Source organism: Salvelinus sp. IW2-2015, linkage group LG1 (genome assembly GCF_002910315.2).
Source record: "Salvelinus sp. IW2-2015 linkage group LG1, ASM291031v2, whole genome shotgun sequence".
Classification (NCBI taxonomy): Eukaryota; Metazoa; Chordata; class Actinopteri; order Salmoniformes; family Salmonidae; genus Salvelinus; species Salvelinus sp. IW2-2015.
In genome coordinates, this window is record NC_036838.1 from 29,400,970 (window position 1) to 29,420,179 (window position 19,210).

The 19,210-nt window shown below is 44.6% G+C and overlaps 1 protein-coding gene across 1 annotated transcript in view; it reads right to left on the reverse strand.

Moving 5' to 3' along the window:
• LOC111964352 (spermine oxidase) overlaps positions 1–18,981 on the reverse strand; it is a 28,779-nt gene extending 9,798 nt beyond the window's left edge. The window contains exons 1-3 of the mRNA XM_023988224.2: positions 18,898–18,981; positions 9,281–9,515; positions 7,957–8,183 (exon numbers count right to left, since the gene is read on the reverse strand). Coding sequence (XP_023843992.1) covers positions 7,957–8,183; positions 9,281–9,488 — 435 coding nt within the window. The 5' untranslated portion in view covers positions 9,489–9,515; positions 18,898–18,981. The remainder of the gene's footprint in view (positions 1–7,956; positions 8,184–9,280; positions 9,516–18,897) is intronic.
• Positions 18,982–19,210: the final 229 nt, after the last annotated feature.

Consider the following 19,210-nt stretch of genomic DNA (forward strand, 5'->3'; position numbering starts at 1 on the left):
GAGTTTGACGGCCATKGTATAASCAGTAATGAAATGTGCAGAGGGKYTGCATCCCAAATGSCACCATTKTCCCTTTATAGTGCACTACTTTTGACCATGGCAATTAGGGCACTGGTCAAAAGTAGTGCACTATATAGGGAATAGGGTGCCATTTGGGACGTAGCCAGGGTTTGACTGGGTACCAGTCTGTTTTCATTCTGGTTCTACACTGGACAACCCAGAGTTTCATTGGTATAGATAGGCAGTATTTTGCTACTACCTTATCCAACAGCCAAGCAATCCAAAATAGCATAGAGTGTTCCTGCTACTGTGGCTATAACAGAGTCTGAACATTCAGAATCTACTGGGGTGCTTCTAAAACTTTAGGGGCAATCTGTAAGGTGGTCACTTTGTTGTTGTTTGAATGCCAAATTTGCCCTCTAAAGGGTGCAGCCAGGTGAGAATGTATGACATCCTTTAACACCGTGGCATGGCTGCATGAGAGGGTGGAACTTAGTACATTATTCAACAACGGATTGTTTTACATTTTTCCACACTTTCTTCTGAGGCCTGTGACTTCTCCAATACAGGATATATAGCAACATGCATGACAGAACTCTTTATCCAAAGCACACACCTCTTTTAGAAGGAACTGCCCACTCATTGTACAGGTCACACAGTGAAGGTTGGTAGCACTATTTCCATTGGTATTTACATGGAATTTACTAGGAAACTATGTTGTTTTAATTCAGACTTTCTGGTACTTAGTTACAACAATTTAACACAATTGGTAATGGCCTGGTACCAAATGGGGCCTGTTTTAAAAACAAACAAGTAATTCATCGATTATTACTGCGCACCATTTCACATATCATTTCTCAGTAAATACCTGGGATGACGCCAAATGGCACCCTATTCCCTATTTAGTGCACTGCTTTTGACCCATAGGGCTCTGGTCAAAAGCMCTACAGTATAGGCAATATGGTTCCATTTGGCATGTCTGTGCCGTCAAAAACGATGCAACCGTGAAGGTGTCTTATCTAATGAAGTGAGACGGTGAGCTGAACAAAGAGGGTGGAGGGAACTGGAGCTGAGCCGTTAGTCACGAGACTGGTGATTGCCCGGGGACCATTCCAAGGGAGTGCCGGGTTACAACAGGTAAACACCACTGGCACTGGGAAATAAGATCTATGGTAGGCAACCAGTAAAGTAGCCGAAAGGAGTCCGCCTATTCATTCAATAGCCTGGGGGTTTTCTGCCCATGTATGAGGGTGACGGGGGTAGGCTACCACAGAATATCTTTGGTTGATACAGGACCAAACATATGTGACATGAGTCATGCCATGTCTTGAAGCCAAAGCCATCCACCTATTCCGTAGTCTGTGTGGGCGATGAGATTCTACCAAGGTATGAGAGTGTTGTAACCACAAAACTGTGTGCAATAATAATAATAATRATAGTGTTTTTCGAGGTCGCTTTTCAAGGACGCAAAGTCACGGTTGATACAGTATAAATACATATGTGTCATGTAGGGGGGTGAATGTTTAAATATATATATATATACATACACAGTCGTGTCCAAAAGTTTTGAGAATGACACAAATATTAATTTCCACAATGTTTGCTGCTTCAGTGTCTTTAGATATTTTTGTCAGATGTTACTATGGAATACTGAAGTATAATTACAAGCATTTCATACGTGCCAAAGGCTTTTATTGACAATTACATGAAGTTGATGCAAAGAGTCAATATTTGCAGTGTTGACCCTTCTTTTTCAAGACCTCTGCAATCCGCCCTGGCATACTGTCAATTAACTTCTGGGCCACATCCTGACTGATGGCAGACCATTCTTGCATAATCAATACTTGGAATGTTTGTTCAGAATTTGTGGGGTTTTTGTTTTGTCCACCCGCCTCTTGAGGTTGACCACAAGTTCTCAATGGGATAAGGTGTGTTTGACCAGGTCTCTTCTTGGAAAAGAGATATTATCTCAATGAGAAATAAACTGTAATAAATAAAAGTTACATTTAAATTTAAAAAAGGTCTGGGGAGTTTCCGTGGCCATGGACCCAAATATATCTGTTTTTGTCCGCCAGCCACTTAGTTATCATTTTGCCTTATGCAAGTGCTCCATCATGCTGGGAAAAGGCATTCGTTCGCACCAAACTGTTCCTGGATGGTTGGAGAAGTTGCCTCTCGGAGGATGTGTTGGTTACCATTTCTTATTCATGGCTGTGTTCTTAGGCAAAAATTGTGAGTGAGGCCCACTCCCTTGGCTGAGAAGCAACCCCACAACAATGAATGGTCTCAGAATGCTTTTACTGTTGGCATGACACAGGACTGATGGTAGTGCTCACCTTGTCTTCTCAGGGACAAGCTTTTTTTCCGGATGCCCAAACAATAGGAAAGGGATTCATCAGAGAAAATGACTTACCCTAGTCCTCAGCAGTCCAATCCCTATACCTTTTGCAGAATATCAGTCTGTCCCTGATGTTTTTCCTGGAGAGAAAGTGGCTTCTTGCTGCTCTTTCTTGACACCAGGCCATCCTCCAAAAGTCTTCGCCTCACTGTGCCATGAGATGCACTCACACCTGCCTGCTGCCATTCCTGAGCAAGCTCTGTACTGTGGTGCCCACCCGACCCACAGCTGAATCAACTTTAGGAGACAGTCCTGGCGCTTGCTGGACTTTCTTGGGCACCCTGAAGCCTTCTTCACAACAATTGAACCGCTCTCCTTGAAGTTCTTGATGATCCGATAAATGGTTGATTTAGGTGCAATCTTACTGGCAGCAAATATCCTTGCCTGTGAAGCCCTTTTTGTGCAAAGCAATGATGATGGCACGTGTTTCCTTGCAGGTAACCTGTAACAATCTTCGTTGGGAGAAAGAGAGGAGGACCAATGCGCACCGTGGTAAGTGTTCATGATGAATATTTAATGGATCAAACTGAACACTGAAATACCGAAACAGTTCCGTGTGGAACACACAGACACAGAAAATAACCACCCACAAAACACAATAGAAAACAGGCTCCCTAAATATGGTTCCCAATCAGAGACAAYGACTAACACCTGCCTCTGATTGAGAACCATATCAGGCCAAATCAAAAACCCAACATAGAAAAACAAACATAGATAACCCACCCAACTCACGCCCTGACCATACTAAAACAAAGAAATAACAAAAGAACTAAGGTCAGAACGTGACATAGCCAAGGAAGAACAATGATTCCAAGCACCACCCTCCTTTTGAAGCTTCCAGTCTGTTATTCGAACTCAATCAACATGACAGAGTGATATCCAGCCTTGTCCTCGTCAACACTCACACCTGTGTTAATGAGAGAGTCACTGACATGATGTCAGCTGGTCCTTTTGTGGCAGGGCTGAAATGCAGTGGAAATGTTTTKKGGGGATTCAGTTCATTTGCATGGCAAAGAGGGACTTTGCAATTAATTGCAATTCATCTGATCACTCTTCATAACATTCTAGAGTATATGCAAATTGCCATCATACAAACTGAGGCAGCAGACTTTGTGAAAATTAATATTTGTGTCATTCTCAAAACTTTTGGCCACGACTGTACACACCTGTTCTGAAAGGCCCCAGAGTCTGCAACAAAATTAAGCAATGAGCACCACCAAGCAAACGGCACCATGAAGACCCAGGAGCTCTCCAAACAGGTCAGGGACAAAGTTGTGGAGAAGTATAGATCAGGGTTGGGTTATAAAAMCTATCAGAAATKTTGAACATCAAGGAGCACCAATAAATCCATTATTAAAAATGGAAAGAATATGGCACCCCAACAAACCTGCCAAGAGAGGGCCACCCACCAAAACTCATGGACCAGGCAAGGAGGGCATTAATCAGAGAGGCAACAAAGAGACCAAAGATAACCCTGAAGGAGCTGCAAAGCTCCACAGCGGAGATTGGAGAATCTGTCCATAGGACCACTTTAAGCCGTACACTGCACAGAGCTTGGCTTTACGGAAGAGTGGCAAGAAAAAAGCCATTGCTTATAGAACAAAATAAGCAAACACGTTTGGAGTTCGCCAAAAGGCATGTGGGAGATATATGGAAGAAGGTACTCTGGTCAGATGAGACTAAAATTGAGCTTTTTGGCCATCAAGGAAAATGCTATGTCTGGCGCAAACCCAACACCTCTCATCACCCCGAGAACACCATCCCACAGTGAAGCATGGTGGTGGCAGCATTGAAGGAACGATGGATATTTTTTTGTATTAGTTCTTGTTTGTTTCACAAGAAAAAATATTTTGCATCTTCAAAGTGGTAGGCATGTTGTGTAAATCAAATGATACAAACCCCCCAAAAAAATCTATTTTAAATTCCAGGTTGTAAGGCAACAAAATAGGAAAAATGTCAAGGGGCTGAATACTTTCGCAAACCACTGTATGTTAGTGGTATTAAGATTCTAACAACGACAGTGTGTTATATAGACTTATTTAGGAAAAGTCAAGGAAGGAGGGGGGCATGACTTTAAAAATATATATATTTATTCATGAGCAGTTCAAATGACTGTTTTAGCTGTCCCAGAGTGAAGCTCACATTCTTTTTCCATGGAATCAGAATGTTTATGTTTACCATTGCTGCACTAAGTTACATTGTAACCACAAAGGTCATGTGATAATATGACATGATATTCAATTACATAACCTTATCATCTCGTCTTACCTCCCTGGTGGAACGTTGTTGCATACAAAGACCAGGCGTGTGTTCATTAGGCAGCAAACGGAAGAAAACACTGAAACAGGGAGGGCCAATCTGAAAACTACATTTTAAAATTCCTTCGCAAAACTTGAAAAGACATTTCCGTTGCGTGCCCTAATGAAAGCGACCCAGGATGCACCACACCTTTGTTGACAATATAAAATAGCCTCCGGTTGAAATGGGATCCTCAAGAAACACATTTTCAAAGACACATAATTGTAAAGCGATTTCTTGTCCATGAAACATTAGATCTAAACAGAGAGGATTTCTATGTACCTCAAATCCTGATGTGAAACAAAACAACCAAGTCAGCTTCGRAATGCTAATCCTACTGCTTAGTTAATTATGCTGCTTTCCAGGCAGAGGCACGGTGGCGATTAGTGCTTAGCGCAGATGTAATGATACATGGGAAGGGATAAGCGTTTCGTGCTGCTGTAATGATGCACGGTGGGGGTTAGCCTAATGCATAGCGTACCTCTGCTGTGTTGATGCTGCTGCTACACTGCAAAGTGATTGGCATCTTGGAAATTGATTATACAAGAGTTTACGACATAGAGGTATGCAGACTGACACACATGAAATCAGGATAAAAGCGTTGTTCACACTGTATGTTGCAGCTCCCTAATTATTACCAAAGATGGTTTAGTATGAAGATACACTACCGGTCAAAAGTTTTAGAACACCTACTCATTCAAGGGTTTTTCTTTATTTTTTACTATTTTCTACATTGTAGAATAATAGTGAAGACATCTAAACTACGAAATAACACATATGGAATCATGTAGTAACCAAAAAAAAGTGTTAAACAAATCAAATKATATTTTATATTTGAGATTCTTCAAAGTAGCCACCCTTTGCATTGATGACAGCTTTGCACACTCTTGGCATTCTCTCAACCAGCTTCACCMRGAATGCTTTTCCAACAGTCTTGAAAGAGTTCCCACATATGCTGAGCAGTTGTTGGCTCCTTTTCCTTCAATCCGCGRTCCAACTCATCCCAAACCATCTCAATTTGGTTCAGGTTGGGGGATTGTGGAGGCCAGGTCATCTGATGCAGCACTCCATCACTCACCTTCTTGGTAAAATAGCCCTTAAAGAGCCTGGAGGTGTGTTGGGTCATTGTCCTGTTGAAAAACAAATGAGTCCCACTAAGCCCAGACCAGATGGGATGTGGTAGCCATGCTGGTTAAGTGTGCCTTGAATCCTAAATAAATCACAGACAGTGTCACCAGCAAAGMACSCCSACACCATMWCACCTCCTCCTCYATGCTTTATGGTGGGAAATACACATGCGGAGATCATCCGTTTACCCACACCCCGTCTCACAAAGACATGCCGGTTGGCACCAAAAATCTCAAATTTGGACTCCAGACCAAAGGACAAAATTCCACTGGTCTATTGTCCATTGCTAATGTTTCTTGGCCCAAGCAAATCTCTTCTTCTTATTGGTGTCCTTTAGTAGTGGTTTCTTTGCAACAATTAGATCTTGAAGGCCTGATTCACACAGTCTCCTCTGAACCGTTGATGTTGAGATGTGTCTGTTACTTGAACTCTGTGAAGTATTTATTTGGGCTGCAATTTCTGAGGCTGGTAACTCTAATGAACTTATCCTCTGTAACAGAGGTAACTCTGGGTCTTCCATTCCTGTGGAGGTCCTCGTGAGAGCCAGTTTCATCATAGCGCTTGATGGTTTTTGCGACTGCACTTGAAGAAATCTTCAAAGTTCTTGACATTTTCAGGATTGACTGACCTTCATGTCTTAAAGTAATGATGGACTGTCGTCTCTCTTTGCTTATTTGAGCGGTTCTTGCCATAATATAGACTTGGTCTTTTACCAAATAGGGCTATCTTCTGTATACCCCCTTACTTTGTCACAACACAACTGATTGGCTCAAACGCATTAAGAAGGAAAGAAATTACAGAAATTTACTTTTAAGAAGGCACACCTGTTAATTGAAATGCATTCCAGGTGACTACCTCATGAAGCTGATTGAGAGAATACCAAGAGTGTGCAAAGCGGTCATCAAGGCAAAGGGTGGCTATTTGAAGAATCTCAAATATACTACATGATTCCATATGTGTTATGTCATAGTTTTGATGTCTTCACTATTATTCTACAATGTTGAAAATTGTAAAAAAGAAAGAAAAATCCTTGAATGAGTAGGTGTTCTAAAACTTTTGACCGGTAGTGTATGTAGAAACTGCTTCTCCAATAGAAATGTCATGGAGACTTTGGCTAGCTAAGCTCATGCGCAGAAACACGTTATCGGGTCTAACGGTCGTCTCGCGCCGAACTCTGCATGTGCAGGCCGTCAAATCAAAGGCACCCCTCAGACATGAAGTTGTTTTTGACGAAAATCAAAATGTGACAGTTTGTCACTTTCACCATGTTGGAGTGTGTAACATGTTCAGTTACTTATTGGCTCGAATCTAAGTTGTTCCTTCAGATTACAAGAAAATTAACAACTACGGAAGAATATTTTACTTTTTTTTAAACAATTTTCACAATTTCTCAGTAACTTCTCAAACCCCAAACCCTGGTCTGCYGAGTGCTTCGCAAGCGTTCTCGGACGTCTCGCAATGTTGCGCCTCTGGGTTTAGAAACTCTGTTWTTACTGTGTAGTTATTCCTGTTCGTACAGTGTGTTCTTAAAGGAATGGGTGCTGCTGTGGAGAATGCTGTGTTATTAAGGTGGATAATAGAGAAAGTTCTTCTGTATTCAAGTGCCTTGAAATAGTTCCAGTTCCGTAAGCGTTGCGAACAATCCACCACAAGCTTGATACACCGCTTTCTGGCCCACCCTATGTGAATCCTATAAAAATTKACTCTGGTATGTGTGTTCTTTATTGGTAACTTTGCTGCTTGCAACACTTATGGAACATAACTATTGTGAGAATTACTCAGGGACATAGAGAAAGGGAAGTGTGTAGAAAGCGTCCCCCTTTCCTCTGCACAGTGTCTATTTACTCGGATCTGAAGGGTAGTGGGGGCAAGCCAATGTTGTGTGAATAAYAACGCTCTGAAGTAGCTGAACAGGGCATGACACGCTTCACTGGACCACTGTAAACAGATTGTGTGTGTGTGCGCATGAGTTTCCCGGCACACCTGTACTATACACACCTGTACTATACACAACTGTGCATACGTGCCCCTGTGTATGTACAATATCTACATTCAGTCATGGGTGGCTCCCTGTGCACACATCAGTGGTAATCTGGACACACACAAACACACACCTCCCACACACCCCTCACCTCATTGTAGAGGTCACTGAACTCCTCGACCAGGTCCTTGGGGATCCTGGTACCACTGTTGGTCTGGTAGTGGGCCACGCCGTTCTTGGTGTACAGGCTGATGCGGCCCACGCTGCGCTCGCCGTCCGTGGTGTGCTCCAGCAGCCCGTTGTCCTCCGCCAGGTGGTACACCGGGTTCCCGTTAGCGCCATGGATCCAGGTGGCTCCGAGCTCCAAAGTCGTTTGTCCTGGAATAGATGGAGGAGGAGAAGATGAAGAAGAATGTAGTCCTCACTGTAGCTCAGTTGGCGCTTGCAATGCTAGGATAGTGGGTTCGATTCCCGGGACCATATATACAAAATGTAAGTTTTGGATAAAAGCATCTCCTAAATGGCATATAAATACGTAATACACTCAGTCTCTGTCCCAATATGAAGTAATGTTTTGGCCATGCAAGTAGTGAGGATATTGGGACAGGTTTAGGCTCCGGTCAAAAGTAGTGCAATATATAGGGAATAATGTGTCATATCAGATGCACCTCTGGGGTCACACTTACAAACGTTGTTTACCCACCCCAAGAACTTGATTGTTTGTGTCCGTTTATTTGGGAATAAGTGGAATGGAATGGAACTTGAATTCAATTAAATAAGCAGAGAAATGAGAACAGGAAGTTGTTTTAATTGAATGGGCGTGAAAGGAACTACAGTTAGAGGGTGTCAACTCAATGAATGTGACTGCAGCCTACTGGACATTTTGAGGAGGCCACAACCGCCTACTCGAGAGATACTTGTTATTGAAAGGGCTTCATAGAGAATTAGGAATAGGGATAAATATGTGGGGGGTTTTTTATCTTGAATTGAAGCCATGTGTGGCAACGGGAGTAATCGAACTTGTTCAGCTCAAAGGGGATTCCGCAGGACTAACCGCACATCCATCCGAGAGACAAATTCCCCAATCGCATTTCACATTTTGAATTGAGAAAGCTTAATTGGGCTTTGCAAAGCACACATTCTGATCCAGTGTTATTTCGGGAAGGCTTTTAGCATTAGCACTGATAGCGTAGCCCCATGGAGAATAGACGGGGGCACCTTTTGACAGCTAGATGTGAGTGCGGGGGAAACAACCTGATGATTACACACTCACACAGACATGTCGAATGTCTCAGTGAGTGAGGTTCGGACCTTTCAGCTTACCGAAAATGTGAACTATTTAAGAAACAMAACACCCACAGAGTCATAACCCATGAAATTCCAGGGTCTGGTTTAACGTCATTTCCTCCATGTATTGTTTCTTACTCGCGCTTCGTGTGTTTGTACTGCATGAAGTTCATAGCATCATTTCTTACCGTGCTGAATGCTTTGAACTCTCCCTCCGACGCGGTCTGACGCCTCTAGGACTGTGACATCCGTGAAGCCGCTTTCCAGGAGGCTCTTGGTAGCTGCGAGACCGGCCAAGCCCGCGCCGATCACTACTATTCGAGGCTGTCGACGAGTGCGTAGGTCTCTACTAAGGGGGTCATCAGTGCTGTCTGAAGATATTTCACAACTTTGCATGCCGTCCAAGCTCCTCTTCTAGGGGGTCTGAGGGGGAAACAGAAACAGAGAAACAAGCCATTAGTTAACAACAAGGCGAGCCTTGTGTGGTCCAGCGGTCTAAAGCGCTGACTTTGGAACCCATACCGCCGCCAGCACGGGTTCAAATCCGACTCCTTGCTCTCTCATTCTTCCTCACTATCCTGTCTAATAAACATGAATGGAACTACACACAAAAAACAAAGCAAGTCAATTTCCCTCAGGCAAGATGAGGACAGAAAGTATCTTTACACACAGGGGGAGATTGCATCAGCATCAGCATCAGGTACTCCATTGAGTACTCAGTTCAAAGTAAAGTCCTCTGTACACAGTACTGTACACAAACCCTCTTTCAGATCAAATACCCGTTATGACATCAAATCTATTCTGGAAATAGAATTTCATCGCGCTTTCCTAAGTATGCATACTTTGAGTGTGAAAGGGGAACGGGTTCATCGTGTTATTAAAACAGTCACTATTTCAAAGAGGTCTTGCTATTTTGTGGCCTAGTGTGGTCTAGCTGTCTAAGCCACTGTCTCTGGATAACATACCTATCCTTGTTAAAACACCTTACCGTTGCATGGCTAAGAAGTAGCTGTGCTGTGTAGTGGGGGCTTATTATATTTAAGCAATAATGCCCGAGGAGGTGTGGTACATGGCCAATATACCACGGCTAAGGGCTGTTCTTATGCACAACTGTCACGCCCTGACCACAGAGAGCCCTTGTTTCTCTATGGTGTAGTAGGTCAGGGCGTGACTTGGGGGTATTCTAGTTTATAATTTCTATGTTGTGTTCTAGTTTATATTTTCTATGTTGGTGTTGTGTATGATTCCCAATTAGAGGCAGCTGGTAATCGTTGTCTCTAATTGGGGATCATATTTAAGTTGTTATTTTCCCCACCTGTGTTTGTGGGATATTGTTTTGTGTTTGTGCATGTGCACCATGTAGTCACTTTTAGTTGTTCGTTTATTGGTATATTTTTGTTTTGCTGAAGTTTCACTTGGAAATAAATATGTGGAACTCAACATCCGCTGCGCCTGCGTTCTTACGACAACCGTGACAGAATATCCCACCAAACAAGAACCAAGCAGCGTGCAACGATGGGAAAAATAAGTTGGACCTGGGAAGAAATCATGGAAGGACAGGAGACCCTTCCCAGTCCGGTACGTCCTGTGCCTCCTCCTCGCACTCGCCCTGAAGTGCGTGTCACCAGTCCGATGCCACCTGTGCCGGATCCACGCACCAGGCCTCCAGTGCGCCTCCCCAGCCCGGTACGTCCGGTGCCGGCTCCCCGCACCCGCCCTGAAGTGCGTGTCACCAGTCCGGTGCCACCTGTGCCGGCACCACGCACCAGGCCTCCGGTGCGCCTCCCCAGTCCGGTGCGTCCTGTGCCTGCTCCCCGCACTCGCCCTGAAGTGTGTGTCACCAGTCTGGTGCCACCTGTACCGGCTCCACGCACTAGGCCTCCAGTGCGCATTCACAGTCCAGAGCTTCCGGCGACGGTTCACAGTCCAGAGCTTCCGGCGACGGTTCACAGTCCAGAACTTCCGGCGACGGTCCACAGTCCGGAACCTCCTGCGACTGTCCACAGTCCGGAACCTCCTGCGACTGTCCACAGTCCGGAACCTCCTGCGACTGTCCACAGTCCGGAACCTCCTGCGACGTTCCACAGTGCGGAACCTCCAGCAACGGTCCGGAACCTCCAGCGACGGTCCACGGTCCGGAACCTCCAGCGAGGGTCAACGGTCCTGAGAGTCCAGGCACGGCATCCAGTCCCGCTCCAGGAGCCTTCCTCTGCGCCGGGGCCCGGTCCAGGCACGGTGTCCAGTCCCGCTCCAAGGCCGGAGCCTTCCTCTGCGCCGGTGCCCAGTCCAAGCATGGCGTTCAGTCCCGCTCCAAGGCCGGAGCCTTCCTCTGTGCCAGTACCCAGTTCAGGCACGGCGGCCAGTCCTGCTCCATGGCCGGAGCCTTCTACTGCGCCGGTGCCCTGTCCAGGCACGGCGTCCAACTCAGCTCCATGGCCGAAGTCCTCCTTTGCGCCGGTGCCCAGTCCAGGCACGGCGTCCAACCCAGCTCCATGGCCGGAGTCCTCCCTTGTGACGATGCCCAGTCCAGGCACGGCGTTCAGCCCGGCGTGATGGCAGGATCCGGGGTCTGGGCGGGGGCTACGACCTACACCGGAGCCGACACCGACACTACTCACCCCCCCTACCCTCCCCATTTGGTTTCAGGTTTTGCGGCCAGAGTCCGCACCTTTGGGGGGGGGGTACTGTCACGCCCTGACCATAGAGAGCCCTTGTTTCTCTATGGTGTAGTAGGTCAGGGCGTGACTAGGGGATATTCTAGTGTATAATTTCTATGTTGTGGTCTAGTTTATATTTTCTATGTTGGTGTTGTGTATGATTCCCAATTAGAGGCAGCTGGTAATCGTTGTCTCTAATTGGGGATCATATTTAAGTAGCTATTTTCTCCACCTGTGTTTGTGGGATATTGTTTTGTGTTTGTGCATGTGCACCACGTAGTCACGTTTAGTTGTTCGTTTATTGGTATATTTTTGTTTTGCTGAAGTTTCACTTGGAAATAAATATGTGGAACTCAACATCCGCTGCGCCTTGGTCCCGTTCTTACGACAACCGTGACAACAACGTAACGCGGAGTGCCTGGACAGAGCCCTTAGCCTTGGTATAATGGCCATACCACAAGCCCCCGAGGTGCCTTATTGCCTTTATAATAAACTGGTTACGTAATTATAGCAGTAAAAATAAATGTTTTGTCATACCCATTTTTTTACCTTTAACTGGGCAAGTCAGTTAAGAACAAATTCTTATTTACAATGACGGCTGTCAGCCAATCAGCATCCAGGGCTCGACCACTCAGTTTATAATAACATGTAGACAACTGTGTCTGAGGAAACAAATGCAAAAGGGAGCGTATTTAAAGCGCATCTCCCTGATCCCATTATACTAATCTAATGTAGTCTCAAAACAAAACACCAAGCAACACCAAATGAACGAGACTCATGCGGGTCCTTAATTGGCTGTTGTGGGGCGACGGCATCGTCAATTGTTGAGGTGAAAGACGCTTTATTTTATTCTTTTCTCACGGACTTCCTTCCACCACTCTCACTGGAGTAGCGTGTGTGTACGCAAGTGAGCTGAAGTGCTGTACCACGGGGGCCTTGCCAAATGGAAAATAGGCCCATTTGACAGAAAGCAGGCAGTGGAAGAAAGGACACAGGAGAAGAGAGAGAAAGAAAGAGGGGGAGACGGTAAGAAAAAAACAGGAAAAGCAAGAGAGACAAAAGAGAAAAAAGTACGTCTGTGTGTGAAAGATGAAGAGGGGATGGAAGGATCAAGGAGGAAAATGCATTAGGAAGCAGACTAAACAGAGCAGTAACGTGTTCCATTATCCTCATTTTTCAATTTTTTTCATCCCTGAGCGCACCCCCCCCACCCCTCCTCTTCCTCTGAGAGGTGAGACCATATGCTACCTCCAGTTCCTACATGTGACGCACTCCACTCCCCTCTCCCCCACAAAACCTCCCYGCTCTGTCACCACGGCAACGCTGCTGCACATGGCAATGCTGCGGTACCATACTGAGAAACCGTCTCGCGCACACAAGAAAAAGGCGGTTTCTCCCGAACCAGGGTCACGCGGTCAAACCGGTTCAGTGAATCCATTACCGTCTATTTAGAACTGCAGCTGCGTCTGGGGTATGCTGCTCATCTGAGCTTCCCGAAGGTTTGCTGTTTACTGTTTCAGACGACACCAAATTGGTACACAAAGTGCAAGAGGACGGAGCCAAAACAAACCAATTTGAGTACACTTACTACCACCCAGACCAAAATGTGGATTATAAACTGGGTGGTTTCAGCCCTGAATGCTGATTGGCTGAAAGACGTAGTATGTCAGACCGTATACAACGGGTATGACAACAAACAAAAAAATGTACTGCTCTAATTACGTTGGTAACCAGTTTATAATAGCAATAAGGCACGTCGGGTGTTTGTGGTATATTGCCAATATACCACGGCTAATGGCTTTATCCAGGCACTCCGCGTTGCCATGGTATAATGGCCATATACCACACCCCCTCGGTCCTTATTGCTTAATTATATCACTTAATTATATCACATGCTGTTTAGAGACTATGGGAACTAACTCTCTTCACACTATGTACCGTGGGAAAGATGTCTCTTCGAAACTGGTTTTAAACTAGTTGTGTTTCATAAGGCTCGAATACAGTACACAGTGGCTGTGTTTACACAGGCAGCCCAGTTCTGATCTGTTTTTCACTAATTGGTCTTTGACTAATCAGATCAGCTCTGAAAATGATCTGCTGAAAAAGATCTGATGGGATTGGTGAAAAGACCAATTAGTGGAAAAAAGATCAGAATCGGGCTGCCTGTGTAAACGCAGCCTAGATAGCTCAGGAAAGTTAGACACCAACATTTCAGGCACCAACTGAAAATGCTGTACAGACTATGGGAACTAATATAGTTCACAGTATATTGCAGAAAGGTTAGATACATTTCAAGCACAAACAGCAGTGATTGCAACACTTGAAGTTCAGAACCTTCTTCCCAGCTGTGTTCACCTTTGACCTCACAGCTGTCTGCATCACAAGACTAAGAGTGTTGAGTAGTGGGAAATTATAATAGTAGCGGGCTGAGAAGGAAGCAAAACATGTCTGGACAAGTCCTAGCTGGCTAGACCGTTCAATGAGTCTGAATAGGGTTTCATTTGGGATGTTTCCTCTTTCTGCATCCGTTTCATAGCCCTCAATGGTCAAAAGTAGTACAAATCTCTGTCTGCATCTATTTCTTCACATTCATTTGTCGGTGATGCCTTGACTGGAATGTTCACACGATCCTGAAAAGTGCTAATCATACCTCAATAAACTATCAACAGAGTTGTGGTATTCGTCACAGATGCCGAACGTCTAATATTTAAAAAAACATAATCCTGTGAAATGACTTATTATTTCAGAATGGATTCCCATTTGAAATAGCAATGACGGTTTGTACGTATATAGACCATGTTTATTGCCTGATTTTATCCAGCGAACAGGACCAGCGTTGTGGACAGAATACCGAGGCCAGGGACCTAGTCATACACAGTGGTACACTAACAAGGCCACTACACAGTCTCCAAATTAATGAGATTCTAGGAACAGAAGAATAGCCTTGTGGCCTTGAGGCATAGAACTGAGCAGCAAGGGGAGAAAACCCTCATCAGCAAGAATAGAGTGGCTACACACACATACTGTAACATCCCTCTGTTTGAGCAGGCAAAACTAGCTAGCTAAGTAAGTGAATCTCTCTCTCCCCCTCTCTCCTTACCTCCCTCTACCCTCCCTCCCCCCTACCCTCCCTTTCCATTTTGGAATAAATKAATTGTCTTTCTCTCTCTTTGAGTCAACTACTCACCACATTGTATGCACTGCAGTGCTAGCTAGATGTAGCTTATGCTTTCAGTAGTAGATTCATTATTTGATCCTTTGATTGGGTGGACATGTCAGTTCATGCTGCAAGAGCTCTGATAGGTTGGAGGACGTCCTCCCCGGAAGTTGTCATAAATACTGTTTAAGTCTATTGGAGAGGGTGAAAACCATGAGSCTCCTAGGTTTTGTATTGAAGGTAATGTACCCAGAGGAGGACAGAAGCTAGCTGTCCTCCGGCTACACCATGGTGCTACCCTACAGAGTGCTGTTGAGCCTACTATAGACCTTCATTGCAAAACAGTTTTTTAATAAATTACTTGGTGACGTGTTAATGTTTAGTTTAGTTTTATCTAAAAAGGATAACGTTTTAAATGTTTCACTATTTTTATTTTATGAATTCACTGAGGAGGATGGTCCTCCCTTCCTCCTCTGAGAAGCCTCCACTGGTGCATACACACAATCAATCACTCTCTCTCACACACACACACACACACACACACACACACACACACACACACACACACACACACACACACACACACACACACACACACATACACACACACACACACACAGCAATAATACTCCCGATAATGACGATCCTAATTATGACAACATTCATACATTTTTGGGGGCTAATAGGCATCCCCGGGTCACCTCACAACTGAAACGATGGTGGAGTTAAGAGTCGGCTGACTAAGTGCCTGCGGGCTGAGGAACAATTCAAATGTATTTTTACTGTTCATGATTTGGTATTTTTCAAATCCTTCCTTCTGTCACATATTAACCTATTAATTGTGTGTTATATTAATAATAATTTATGGGTTTTATACAGAGCTTTAGAGGTGAAATGTTAACACACACCAACACACACACTTATGCTTTTCTCATTTGTGGTGCAGCTTGTTTCATGGACCAAAAGGAAAAAAAACGAAAGTTGTTTTAATGTAATTGAATTGAGAGGTAATGGGGGATGAATTGGACCTCTTGCTAAGTTCAGGCAGACACATGTAAGATAAGCCACGAGCACACTGAGCATCCGTGAGGATACACAGCGGGGTGTGATGTCAGCACATCCTTTTTGTAGGTCACCGAGACATTTCCTGTTGAAGGACCCACAGTGGAGCTCGCTCAAGGAGCCCATGGGGCCCACAGCAGAGCAGCACCACAGTTACAGGCCGATAAAGTAAAGGCGTCCCAGCCGAAACAGTTCGGAAGAGTTTGTATCTTTTTTGTTATTAGTGTTCCAAGGCAGAGTCCTCAATCTGTGTTAGGGATGCTTCTCATCAAGTGGAAATCCAGGGAAAAAGATAAAGCAAACACGTTTCCCTTTGTTCCTTCCCCATCCCCACAACGCAAGGTGACACATCTAAACTGGAAAAATACCCCTTCTCATCCGTAAGACCACAGTCACTCTATGGAGGCATCTAGCCTACCGGTTAAGAGTGTTGGGCCAGCACCCCGCACCTCTCTGAGTCAGAGGTTGGGTTAAATATGGAAGACACATTTCGGTTGAACGCATTCAGTGTGCAACTGGCTAGGTATCCCCTTTCCCAGAGGCTAGAAGGGCCTGTAACTATGTAATACATGTGGCACAGAGGGTTCCAAATAGTGCACTACTTAGGGCCCTGGTCAAAAGTAGTGCAGTGTATTGGAAATTGGGTGCCATTTGGGACAAACTGTTAGTGGGCCCTGGATTCCTTCAGGGATTCTGAAGGAAGACGGCCTTCCTTTCTGATTGTAATAACAGAAAAGCCTGCTCGTGATACATGCTTCTCCAAAGCTTTAATCCTGCATCCACATTTACTTGTGAAGCAATATGGGATTTGTATGCAAGCACTACTATAAATCACTGGGTAAAATGACATAATACGCACATTCAGCCTTACTTTCTGAATCACAGGAGTAAAAAGGTATTGAATGTCCCAGGATGGTGTATTTAGTGTATTGCATATACAGTAAAGCTGCCTAGTACTATTACAGTAATACTATGGTTTTACTACAAAACAGCAATAAGATTTGCAGAGAAAGGATCACAGAATTGGGCTGCTGTTTCCCAGGTCACATACACTCTCTGTCACACACACGTGTGCATGTACACACACACACACACACACCTCTCTCTCCCTGGACCAAGACATAGAGCCACTGTGATTCCATTATCCCTGGCTGGTTAACGCACTCGCCACATGTCACCACTCCTCTCTCCCCAGTCATGCCACAGCATGCAGATTAACGGGGGCTGGACCCGGGATGGGGAACTCTACAGCGTGTGACCTAGAAACGAGCAACCTAGCCTACATTTGACTGACATTGCTTGAGGTTGCTCTTTCCAGGGGCAGGCCAGGGCATAAAAAAGGACTGTAAGGTTAAAAAGAAGTCTGCCTGTTATTTATTGAGTTGTAAGGCCACCCCCTCTCATTTCCTTCCAAATACCGGCCTTCCTAAAACACACACACACCCTTCCTCCATCCAACTCCTCACCGTCTGCACTTCCGTCCACTCCACAGCTGCTTTCATGCCATATCCGACAACCCTGGAACATCTCTGGTCTGGATCAAACCCCTAGTGCGCACTGCAGTGCTTGCTAGTGTGGCAACATGACGTCTCGCTTCCTCAAGACCGCAAACATCAAAAAGGACAGGAGCGCTCTAGCCTTGGGGGCCCGGGCCCTGTGCCAGACAGGCCCCAGAAATTCCACACCTCTCTCCAAGCTCCGGTGTTCCAGAGCTGGGATGCTAGTGCTAGGGGAGGGCCTCTGGCTGGCAGTGCTAGAACTGATGCTTGGGTGTCATCCATCCTGGAGCTGTATAAACATGAGTCCGGGGCCCCTAGGACTAGAGTGGTAATGCCAAAGGTAAGCCGCAGTTAAAATGGTACTGCCAGCAAGGGGAACAGGTTGGAATGCGGTCGGGTGGTGCACAATGAACAGTAGTGCCTTTTGAAAAGGTTGAAAACAAAGAGCGATGATTATGAATGGTGAAGATATGTGGATACCCCCTGACAGCATTGAGTCCAGACAGATCATATTCTTTACTTTACGTAACGATAAACCTTGACTTATTTTGTAGAACAAGGGTATTACACCTTCAGGCAATGTGCATATGCTTGTAATTATTCATGCATAAACTAGTGGAATTTCGCAAGAACAGCTGTAATGATTTTTTTCCATCAATTTTCTTATTCATTGGGTTACAGATAAGGGACTGAATCAATTACAATAACATCGCAAAACAAGTTAATTGAATAAAATTATATTCCATCCCATTCATATCCTATTCATATAATATGAAATTAAGAGAGGGATGAATGAATACAGGCAAGATAGAGACGGAAAGAGGGAGAAAATGTAATTGAGGTTCTCAAGTTTATTTTGCTGACCACAGAGAAAGTAGCTTTGAGTTCCAGACAGGCTACGCACGGCTGTGTGTATCTCATCCTCTGCCACGTAATAGTCAAAGTAGCAACACAGACCACCAGACCACAGTTTGAAACAAAGAACGACTAGTTCTTCTTCTGTGAGATATCCTGATTCACTGAAACCATTCAATGGGGAGAAATATCTAGTCAAAACGGAATAGAAAATACAACAGAATACACATTTTACACAGAATTAAACTTAGGCTATTACAATAATGTTTTGAACATCCAACAGCATAATTTTACAAAGCGAGGTAAACAATCGAATGAGGATCATTTGCTTTATATTTTATTTCTTACCTATTTTTTGTAGCCTAATACGGCACATAATTCAACACTAGGCATAAATACACTTGCCTACAACAAGTACACACCGTGCCCTACTGTGACAGCTGCAGCTCAGCTGTTTACTTCTTTGCTATCCACAATGTTGATGAATATTATAACCAAGACTGGACTGCGACGAATGGCGTTTTACATGTTTTACCTTCTAGGAAACAAGCTTGATTTCAGGAGGCGCTCATTACCTGACTCCGTTAGTCTTCAGTTTTAAACGTGAGAATTCTCCTCTTCTCCTTTGTGTTTTTCCTCGTACCCGGCTCCGCTTTGTATTTATATGTGCCTTGAAACCAGAAGCAGCCAGTTCCCTGTTGCCGCYGCCTCCCCGCTTAAAGGAGCAGTACAATCAAAAACGTGATTTACCCAATATTTCCACGATATGAGATCGAAATAACATTCTGAAATTGGSGAAATTATGAAAATGCACTTTTAGTTTAAGAGCTTTTGGAGAGAAAAAAACGCCTAGAATTTCAGTCTGTTCATGTGGGATGGAGTTTTGGT